Source organism: Halyomorpha halys, unplaced genomic scaffold, assembly GCF_000696795.3.
Source record: "Halyomorpha halys isolate HHAL.00 unplaced genomic scaffold, Hhal_1.1 Scaffold1464.1, whole genome shotgun sequence".
Lineage (NCBI taxonomy): Eukaryota > Metazoa > Arthropoda > Insecta > Hemiptera > Pentatomidae > Halyomorpha > Halyomorpha halys.
Window position 1 is genome coordinate 297,084 of NW_027111616.1, and position 11,787 is coordinate 308,870.

The following is an 11,787-nucleotide window of genomic DNA, read 5'->3' on the forward strand; positions in this document are numbered from 1 at the left end:
TGTCAGAATCCAATACTTTCATATATATGAAAGTGTATACCAATGCAAACTCAATTTTGTTGAAATGACTATATTTTGACCGCAATTCGTTAATTTTTGGCCGGAAGTTGGGGAGGGGAATGTTATTATTTCAATCCTTATCAAAATTTTCAGGTGGCAACAGCTCTTTTTTTTAAAATTAGATTAAGAGCTTAAATTAGAATAATGAAGAAGTATATTATATTGAAATAACAGTCCAAAAATACAAGAACCTACAAGTAGCAACAGCAATTCAGGTGTGGTTATGACATAAGTTTTCAACTTGATAATGAAGCTTCTATAAATTTCACTCCATCAAAACTGTTGTAATTAATTAACATAAAAAAGTATTTCTGCAAACTTTATTTTGGGATGGAATCATATTTTAATAGTTTTAATGTGAGGGGGAGGGACTTCCAAATCAGGAAATGTGCTAATATTATATTACATTACTCACTTTAAATTACTTCCCCCCCCCTCTATTATCATTTTAGTAATAATTATAGGTCTATATTCAGTTTTATTGTATCTTTTCTCTGGGTATTTCATATTGAATTAAAATTTATTTCAATCATTCTGAAATTGTTTTAAATGTAACCAGATGCACTTATTCAAACAACTACTTAAAAATAACAGATTGCATTTGCAATTGCAAATTAATTCAGTCTATGAAAAAAAAATTCTTTAAAAAACAAAACAATTTATTCGAAATTTCTAAATATATATATTTACATTATAAAACAAACTTAGCAATAACTATACAAATTATACATTTTAGAAAGAAGTAATTCATCTCAACTTATGCTTAAAGAAAGCTATCCATTGATAATACTTTTTTCCTTTAAACTATGTCTTAAAACTAAATAAATAATAAATAATCGCATGAAGCAGCTCTGTCAAACAAATGTACTGGCAAGGTTTACGAGATTAATAAAGTACTGTTCGCACAACTATTTTGTAAACTTATATATATATATTTTTTTTTTTTTTAATTTAAGTATAATTTAATGTTTATACTATTTTATTTAATGTATAATCAGAGAAATTATTGTCATATCAATTCTTCTTTTAATGTAATTAAATTTGTTTTGGGATAATTTTGTTTATTAAAAAACAAAAGTATTTCATATTTTTTTTTTTTTGGGGGGTGATGTATTTAATCTGAATAAAAACCCATTGCATATTTTTGTAATTCATTTTAGTGTTTACTACTGATGGCTTGGGAAGGTATTTTCATTATTTAGATTTGAGTTGAGGAATACATTATACATAGGTTTCGAATTTTTAGTTATATTTCTGTAATATAATTCTTGAAAATAGTTAATTTTATTTTTTTGAACTATTGATGACTGATTGATATATGTACTTTATAGATTAAAATATTTTTAATTTTGGTTAATGATGAACTATGCTATTTCTTTAAAGGAAAAAAGTTTATTGTTGGTATTGAATAGTCTATAATGCTGCCTCTTGATGGTAAACAAGTTTGACATGCCTCACAAAAATGACTTAATTATAATCATATATAAATATTTCTAAATATAACAGCCTCTTTTCTTATTATTTATTTTTTCAATGTTACAATAATTAACAAATTTATTATATTTACAAAACATATTATACTGAATGAACCAATAGAACCGATAAATATGGTCTTTCTTTTATTTCAGAAACAAGTTATTTGGACAAAATATTATTTTGAAACTACACTATTAATATTATTGAAAATATAATTGAACCCTTCTCAAATCTTTATATGAAAATCATTTTTTTTTTTTTTTCAAGAACCTTGAATTTTTAACTTTATAAAAAACATTTCAGCATATTGAAAAAAATTGTCTTCATATTTTGACAATTAAATATGCATGTGATAATGTTTGTAATTGTGTAAATAAGAAAAAAATATATTACATGTAAAATAAATTAAAAACCAATTGTCCAAGAATAAGAAAAATCTGTATTTATTGGTTCTTATTAATGTACATACTATATATTAATAATTGTCTTTGTTAAACAAAAATATAAGAATTCTTTATTTAAAAAATCTGCAAATATTATTTATTTAATTTGTACATTTTTTTAATGTAACATTGTACCTAAACTTGACATGTACACTAACATACTAAATACATGTTTTGTAATTTCATTGTACCAATTTTTTTTCAAGGAACCTTGAAATAAGATTTATAGAGGCTCATCTAAATACAATTAAAATAACAAAAAGACTTTGTGCCAATGAAAGGAACATATTAAAAATGATTAATCTAAGTTAAACAAGAAAAGCGAAAGAATCTGCTTAGTATGAATCAGATCCTAATATTTATAGTAGTCTTGTGTGCCACTTCATCGTTTCCTACATTTACAAAAGCTAATTATACAAAAATAATTCAAATTTAATTTTAACAAGTTTGAAAAACATAAGAGATCTAGTAAATGCTTGATTGTTCCCACAGCAAATGGTTTACAATATTCATTTGAGAGGCAAATTTAATTATGATAATAAAAGGTAGATGAGTAAGATTTTCTTATTATATGTAGGTAATGAGCACTGATATATAGATTGCCAATTTAAAACACTCAAGTTCTGATGATTATAATTGACTAAGAATAGTTTCGATCAAAAATAGGGCTCTTTACAATAAAAATATTTCACAAATTTCCTAAATAATGTTTAATTACTTTTTTATAGAAGGAGAATATTTATGTTTGAAATTATATAGATTATTAATTTGAAACATTTGATCAAATAAATCATATATATGCAATGAGAAGCATTAAAAATAGTAACCCTTTCATAATACTCGAAAAACATTTCTATCGGGTGCTTAGTGTGGTCATTATGTTCATATCTAACTAGAATCTAGTGAGCATCTAAAGAATAAGTGTTCAACAAACATAAAGAAGCTGAATTTCTTTGAGCCTTAACCTTTTAGGAGTGTCCTACTTTTTTTCCTCTAAGAGATGTCTCGTGAGCATTTATCTCATGGTAGACGATTTGTACTATTTATTTTATATAATTGAATGTGATGGTGACAAAAATCTTCACAATTACTTTCAGTGCAATTTTAAATTGAAATTGTAAATTGTAGCTCTTCCATCAGGGGCTGAAGAATCCAGATTTCGTAAAAGATCTAAGATCTTCTGTTTTTGCCTTGACTCATGATTTAAAATAAGAAACGCAAGAGGTATCCAGGTGAGCAAAATGCTCAAAGGAGAAAACAAAGGTGTCACATTAGGAGTGTATTGGTGAGAGAAATGCTCAATCTTGCAGTCACAAGGAGGCCAGAACCAAACTGAATTGAGTATTGGTGGGAAGGTAAAAGGGAGTAGCATAAACAAGTGACAATAACAACATCAAAGGGTTGAGGGAAGGTAGACAAAAGTATAAACAAAACAGCTGAAATATGAGGAAAATATAGACATTTATTTCCAAAAATGCTCAAGGCTATACCCCTCCTGGGTTAAAAGATGTTCTGATGAAACAATATTAAAGGATTCATTTTGAATTCATTCAAAATCTTATTAGGTCACTGTCATAACAAGTGTAAGCCATAATAGATGCTAAAGGAAGGAATACTTCTATTCAAATTTAGTTCTGTAATTAAAAATATGAATATTTATATTCGTTAATTTGAGGTTTTAAAGTATTGTATAGTGGGTAGCCATTTTTTCATACTTCACAGTGCATTATAATTAACCTCTTTTATTTTGAGCTATAAATGAATAATGAAATAATAGCTAGTAATTTATTATATTTTTAGACATGATTATAAAAATCCCATATAACAAATTGATACACGAAACTATCTAAAATAAATAACAGTATTAACAACATACAACATACATTACAATGGAAAGATTTTTTGAACTAGTGGTAATATACTTCTAATAACAAATAGTTTTCATTAAGAAGAAATTATGCACTTATTTCATGAGATTATTATTATTTCTTATTATAAAAGTAGGAACAAGATGATTTTTAGAAAAAACTTATAAGATTGATTTATTATAAATTTAAAAAATGTTGTTAGTCATTTATTAGTGAGCAAATTAAAATATATGAGGGAGAATAATTTTATTTTCAAACATAGCAAATCGGTTCACTGTAATTCAAACCATTTCAAAAATGTAAGTTTTTCTAATAAAAACTTTTCTTTATGTGTAAATATGATAGGTATTAATAATACTGCTAATAGTTTCAAATATAACTTCAAAGGGAAAAAAAAAAAGTACTAATATGGTTTGATAAAATGGCACTTTTCTCAGTCCATAAATTTCACATGTTTCTATATATATATATATCCAATTAATGCAGTAATGCCTATTAAATTAGTTTAATAAGCATTTGATCCTCAATGCTTCAAGTTTGTACATAATTACATTTTATTTCTACACGTATAGAAATGTTTTGGTTATTTTTCTCCTCTAAACAGAGCGACTATTTCATCGAGTGAACGACCTTCAGTTTCAAACATGAAGAAATACAAGTATATGAGTCCTACTAAGAAAGTACCTGGAAAAAAAAAATTATTATTAGCCATTGTTCAGCTGAAACAATTGAATTAATATAATATATAATATAATTAACATAATATAATATCTGCTCAATAATAATAATAATGATTGGAGGTTTTATACATGTTTGAAGTTATTGATTTAAAGTTTTAATATACAAGTTGTCCCATAATCCTCGGAAATATTTTCAAAGATAGTAAACCACAAGAGCTACAAAAAAGTTCTTGTATGCCATAGTCTAAAATACAGGTTGTCCCATAATCCTGGGAAATATTTTCAAAGATAGTAAACCACGAGAGCTACAAAAAAGTTCTTGTATGCCATAATCCAACTGGCAGCAGAATAGGAGAAAAAAGGCACTGAATTAAGAGGTGAAGTACTCTACATCAGGAGCCCTTGGCAATGCATGTTCAATAGGTAAGGTATGCTGGAATGGAGATGAATTAGCAGGAAGATGGGTGAGTTTTGGGTATTTGCTTTAAATCTCCACAGGATGGAAATTCCACTCCATGAGGTTGCTCACAGTCAAACAGGGGATGGCAAGGAATAAAATAACTTTGCATTTTCTCAAATACATCCACAGAATGGATAATGGTTACTATGCCCTACTAATCTCACTGTGCTTAAAAATACCATGAGAGATGCAATGTATAAGATGTAAGCTTTCAGAACCATAAGATTCTATTATAATTTTTATTGATTCAAATAATGCATTTATGAATATTAAATGTTTATTACATGTGTAAAATTAATTAATTTACATGTACAAATATCAATATAAAACGTTTGTCAGATTATCGTAGTTCACGTCTTAGCTACTAGGTTGCCCCATGTCAGCCTGTAACAGTTCTGGCAGCTCCATCAGTTGGACCAGCAGACAGTAGTGGTATCGCTACAATATTTTATGTTTTGTAGGCGTTATGTTTTTTCTGAATAGTATCACACCATCATAAAGTAGATGAAATTTCCTTTTATTCTATTAATCTAGATAAAATTCCCTTGAAAGTCTAGTTAAAAATTTTCAAGGACTTAAAAATTTTTATACAATGCTACAATAATACTAAATTGTTACATAATTCAGTAACATTTTTTAAAAAAAAAATACCACTGCAAAGACTTAGGAACAGATTTCTCCATTGATTAGTTATTATTATGATGATTAGAAATTGCCTAGAAAAGCTAAGAAATAGAAAAAAACAAACTAAAAATCTATTAAAACTACAAAAATTGTCTATGATTGCAAATTTTCATCTTCTTGGTGAGATGTTGGAAATAGGGAATGGATAGATACTTTAAACCGATTACACTATTAGGCCTTAAAAAAAAAAATAGCCCATCTTTTCCACCAACCAGAAAATCTCTCAATCTCATCCAATAATATAACCAGTTCTGTAAAATAATCTTTCAGACTAGAAATAGAAAAAAGAACTACTGAAATAGGGACAAATTGTGTCCCATAACAAGGGTTGGCAGGACACAGGACGAGTAAAAAACGAGCCTTTTCCGAGAAATGTTGGACAGGTGGCAACTTTATACATTTTACAAGTTGATAATAATATTCTGTTCTTAATGGATAGAATTAAACCTGAAATTTAAATTATTTATCAACTTACCTCCATACATGAAAAACGTTCCACTGAGTAACATCTTATCGACATATGTGATAAACAGCTTGGTTCCTAAAAATTGAAGAAAGTTACCAAATCCTGCCACAACCCCAGTTGCTAATGTCCTACCTCTAAAAAATATAATAACGAATATTAAATCTTAAATATTATTTCAGTAAAACTTCTATATTAGTAAACTTACCATAACCTGAGTAATGAATACCATTATAATATAGTTTTAAATTAATCTACATCTTATATTTTGTATGAAGTCACATCCTATTATTAACAATGATTATATTTTTAATTTTCAATTATTTCTAAATTTATCTAATTAGGATAAATACTAGTTATTTTTATATTTAAAAATTTTACTGATAATCATTTCTGATTCTTTACAAGCCTACAACAACTTATCTAAAAATAATTTTATTTTATCAAAGTAATTAACAGGTTAAAAACTTTACTAGCTAAATAATTTGTGAGACGTCATAATTTTTTTTTGGCCATTGCTAAGTGATTTGAAAAACATGAAGAAAAACAGGCGGTAATATTTTTTTTGGAATTGATGATTAAAAATAGATGAATGAAAGGATTATAAGGTTAACAAAGAAAAAAAAAGGCTCTAAAATCTATAAAAAATGGGTTTGAAAAATACCTACAATATGAATAAAGGCTATGTCTATGAAGGAATATCTAGGAATGCAATAGGAAAAACAGGCGATGTCAACAAATTAATGAACTTTCGATAGTTAAGAATTTGAAACTAATTTTTTAATGAAATCCGTTCAACCTTCAAACATTTTTTATTAATTTAACATTAATGATATATTCTTCAATCCAACGTTTTGGACCATCCCCCTTTCTTCAGGGATTTTCTCTTTACCTATTATAGTTATTTTTTCCCTGGAACTTGTGTTTTTTACATTTATTTTTCTAAACTATTTGTTGAATGGCAACTTTTATTTTAAACCTATTTTTATACAATTTCTATTTGGAATTTTTTTAAATTTTATTCTTTTGAAATAATAGATGTTCATTATCCTGTTGTCTTTTATCAATATAAAAGATAACACAACAGTGGAAAAAAATTTAATAGAATTTCAAATAGAAATTGTATAAAAAAGTGACTGTTAAACAAATACACAACAAATAACACATAAACATAAAAAACATAAATTAAAAAAAAACTTAATGAAAGAAAAAATACAAGTACAACAAAAAAAAATTATAAGAGTGAATGAGACGACACCAGAAAATGAATGGACAGTCTGAAATGACAGAAAGAATGAAAATATTATAATATTATTTCAGAAAATTTATATAAAATGTTAGAATTACGAAGGTATTTCTCTAGCTCTGAAGAAAAACCTCAAAATACCATAAATTGTACCTTTGAAAATAAAATTACTTAATAAATCTTACATTTATAGATATGATATTCGAAACTGTTTCAGAATCATTCTACAGGTCTAAAAAAAAAAGAAAAAAAAAGTGCGGAAAATAAAGTAGAGTTCCAAGGATTATCGTTGAGTGCACCAAATTTAAAAAAAATAAATCAGTTTAGTAATCAGAAAAGTTGGGAATGGCAGACATGAGAACTTTTTTACTCAATTTTTGGGAAGAAGTACTACTGTAAGTATTTGTTATTTGGTATATAGGTGTTGTGGCCAACATCTGATTTTTATAACATGATTAGATATCATCTTACTTATTGTATTATTGTATGTAGTATAATATTATATTTGTTATATATTTCATTCTTTTATATATATTTTTTATATTGTATTCTTCAGTTCACTTCATACTTATTATGAATACATTAGCTCAGTATTATTAAATCACTAATTGTAAATTTACAGATACAAAGAGTTTGGATTTCTTTCTGACATTCATATAAAAATATATTTTTCTTTTTTTAGTTTATATATATTTTTTTCCCAGTCTGCTAGGACTGGGATTAAATATTGATCCAATATACATTTGGTCAGGATTCATATTTTGTAGTAATGAGAAGTTTCACAGTAGATATAATTAAATAATAAAATATAAAACATTACCTTAGAGGAAATATTTCAGACATCAGAACCCAAGGCATGTGACCGACAGCAAGATTAGTTGAAAAAAATATAGCAATCATAAAGGCAATAGCAAGCCAAGTCATGTTAGGCGGGATGGGTTGATGGTCATCAATAACTTTATAGATGCCAATTCCAAAACATCCAATGGCACATAAAATGATTGCTATTATAGTTAGGCGACGTTTCCCAATAAGTGACATCAAGACAACAGATGCTATGTTTCCCACTAGACCAATCGTTGTGACAGCTATCTAAAAGTAACAAGTACAAATAAAATTATCAACAAATTAATTAACATCATGGGTAATACAGAATTCAAGGTTTGGGATGTTTTAATACTAATGAAATTGACTCTACAAAATTACAAAAAATTAAGGTTTGAAACAACTTCATATTTAAATTAATGATCTTCTACTGGAAGAGTTTCTAGAACTAATATGAAATTGGTGAATGACACCTCATATTTAATAATATTGCAGTAAACATAAAACTTCGAATTTTGGAAATCATCAAATCTACTAAGTTCCCAGAATTTTAAATAAATTGGTTGATAAAATACAGTTACTTGGGCCATGAATTGTCCTCGAAGTGCCATTCCATTTCTCAATGAAGGCTCTCGCCAGTAGCTTCATGTTATAACTTTGGATTTTTAGGGTCTTAGGTGGAGAATAATATTTTGATAGTAACATAATTGGATAATAATTATACTCAGGATCAGAAACTATACTCTAGTACTGGACTTAAACAGCTTAACAGATTAAGAATCAAAGATATATGGGGAGGGGGCCCAAATTAGTTCCGGAGACAGTTAGAGCACCAACTTTTCGAATCCAGCCTCGGGGTCGACTTTTATTTCTGAGTGAACAAATAAAAACTTGACCACACCAAAATGTCTATAGTGGATTTAAATCTAATATGTGGATATATAATTGGTAATTATATATGCAGACCACGGAGTTATGATGCATTTCCAAAGTGGCCCAAAAGATCATTAAGTTTGGCCACCCTTGCTCTAGATATTAATTTTAAAGTTTCACATACATACATTAATTTCATACCATTAGCACAATTGTACATATAATTACCAGTTTATAAGCATGATTATTTAAATGTTTATAATTTCTTCAATTCGTGACAGTATAAAACATTTAGCTGAAATTCTGTTGTGATGTGAGTTTTCCCTAAAGAATTCACAAGCAGAAAATACCCAACTTTATATCATTATATTATTTCTTTTAATATTTTTTCTTACTCTTAGGAACTTACAGTTGCAATGTATTCATCGATGAATTCAATCCTGAAATCTCTGAAAATCAAGACTAAATATGGCCGAAAAACAGCAACTCCTATTCCATTTGATAGATATAAATAAACTGCAGACAATAGAAGAGGCCTGAAATTGACAAAATTATTATCACTTTATTGTTAACATTGTATCAAAACTTGCTAGGAATAAAAATTTATTTGTTCTAGAAATTTTCAAAAGTTGATCTTACTTTTGAATGTCAACAACATATAGTCTATGTGATATTAAAAAGTATTAGAAATAGTATCAAATTAAAAAAAAAAAATAAATCTTTATAATTATTTTTTATAATAATATTTTGCCATTCAATAGATACATTTTTTTTATGAATGAGTACCTTAGGATTAACAGAATAAATCAGATGTGAAACATTTGAATAGGAACATATTTTAAAATTGAAATATTTATTTTAATATTTTTTTATGGTGTTATTTTTGGAATCATATTGTCTAGTTTACTAATGACCGTTAACTATAGAGGAAGGACTAGCTAACAAAGAAAATAATTTGCATCAAATATGGTACAAGTGAAGTTAAATCATAATATAAATACAAGGTGAGATGTATTTTCTGATATAGATGATGAAGAATATATTATAAATCAATTATATTAACCTATACATCTCAGGGCGAGCTAAGAAGCGAATAAATGGTTCTTCATTTTTATTATTCCCACTCCAATTTGGTTCCTTCTCTTTCTCAGTCTCAGGTTTTGAAACTTCAAGTCCTGTATCAACGTCTGTCTGTGCTGTATTGGACTGTTGTTCATATTTTATTTCTTTATAAGTTTCACTTTTAACTGGATCTTTTGTATCCATATCGAAGTCTCCTGACACTGTTGGTATTTCATTATCAACCTGAACAACAATTTTTCAATATTAGTCTTTAGTGAATCAAAAATTGAATGAGATATTGATGTTAATACAGCTTGTTTTTTTATTTAATATTTTATATTAATATTATTTATTTATTTATTTTTTATTATAATTTTTAATATATTATTATAAAGAATCATAACTACTTAAAAATACAAGTAAATGTTTCAAATAAGGGTAACATTATAAATTAATCAAAATAAATAAGATAAATAAATAAATACAATTTATATTTGACTTACAAGTGCAGCAAATTTAGGAGAATTGTGGACGAGTATTGTCTTGAATTCAGGCTCGATTTCAGATTCGGACACCCAACCTCTGAGCCATGCTAGAGCCTTCTTGGCATCAGCATAACGTCCTTGAGAAACCAACCAAATGGGTGATTCTGGGATCTAAAAACAATCCAGATTTAGTGTTAAGACAAAGTCTACCTCAATACATATGGTTGAACGAAACATGGGGAAAAGCTATGGAGTAAATTAAGTTAATACAGATATAAAACCAGATACATAACATGATTATTTCTTGACGATTCATAATTATTATTATTTATGTGACATATTTCAGCAAAACAAGTTAAATTAGTATAGTTAAACATCTAAGAATAGTGCATTAATTGAGAAAAATATTATTTTTTTAAAAAGAATTTTCCACTTTTATACTTTTCCTAGACCGAAATTTCTTTCAAAATTTTTCCACTCTTCTCTGTGTAAGGCTCCCTTCTCTGGAGCCATGTCCTGCCAATCTTTCTTGCACCTCATCTTTCTATTTCACTCTAGGTCTTCCTTTTTTTACTTCTTCTTTCCATATTTATCTTTGGTAGTCTTTCCGCAGACATTCGTTTAATATGTTCAAAGTAACAAAATTTTTTTTTCTATGATTGAAGGATGTTGAGACAGAATGAGGAGGGAAGAGAGGGAGAGGGTAATGCAGTGAATGAGTGTTTTTATCTCTAAGAAGAAAGTACTTTTATCTGTTCTTGGGATGGGACTCCACACTAGTTATTTATCAAAAATCACCAATTTAAGAAGTGAGGTGAACTAACTTCAGAAGGCACAGACAATGCCTATTCAATTGAGTTAGGTCAGCCGAACAGGAAGATTAGCAAGTTTTAAGGGTGTGCACCATAAACCCTCACAAGATGGCTACACCTTGTTGTGGATGAGGAAGGGTAACAAAAGACAAAGAGTATATGTTTCTTTAATGAATGCCAATAGGAAACATACCTTAGACAAAGGCAAGCCTAAACAAAGTCCAGGTCAGAAACAGTGTTGCCATCTACGGTTTTATTTATAATAATATTTACAAATTAAATAATTTTTTTTTAAATATTTATTTATTGCTATTTGCAACTGTACATTATAATACATTTAGTAAATCTGA

At 27.4% G+C, this 11,787-nt stretch overlaps 1 protein-coding gene across 3 annotated transcripts in view; it reads right to left on the reverse strand.

Annotated features, from left to right (window-relative positions):
* Window positions 1-1,144: 1,144 nt before the first annotated feature.
* LOC106689776 (facilitated trehalose transporter Tret1) overlaps window positions 1,145-11,787 on the reverse strand; it is an 85,606-nt gene continuing 74,963 nt past the window's right edge. For all 3 annotated transcript variants that reach the window (XM_014434948.3, XM_067049707.1, XM_067049708.1), the window contains 6 exons: window positions 10,644-10,796; window positions 10,142-10,383; window positions 9,488-9,614; window positions 8,201-8,472; window positions 6,147-6,271; window positions 1,145-4,531 (listed from right to left, as the gene is read on the reverse strand). In XM_014434948.3, coding sequence (XP_014290434.1) covers window positions 4,431-4,531; window positions 6,147-6,271; window positions 8,201-8,472; window positions 9,488-9,614; window positions 10,142-10,383; window positions 10,644-10,796 — 1,020 coding nt within the window. In that variant the 3' untranslated portion in view covers window positions 1,145-4,430. The remainder of the gene's footprint in view (window positions 4,532-6,146; window positions 6,272-8,200; window positions 8,473-9,487; window positions 9,615-10,141; window positions 10,384-10,643; window positions 10,797-11,787) is intronic.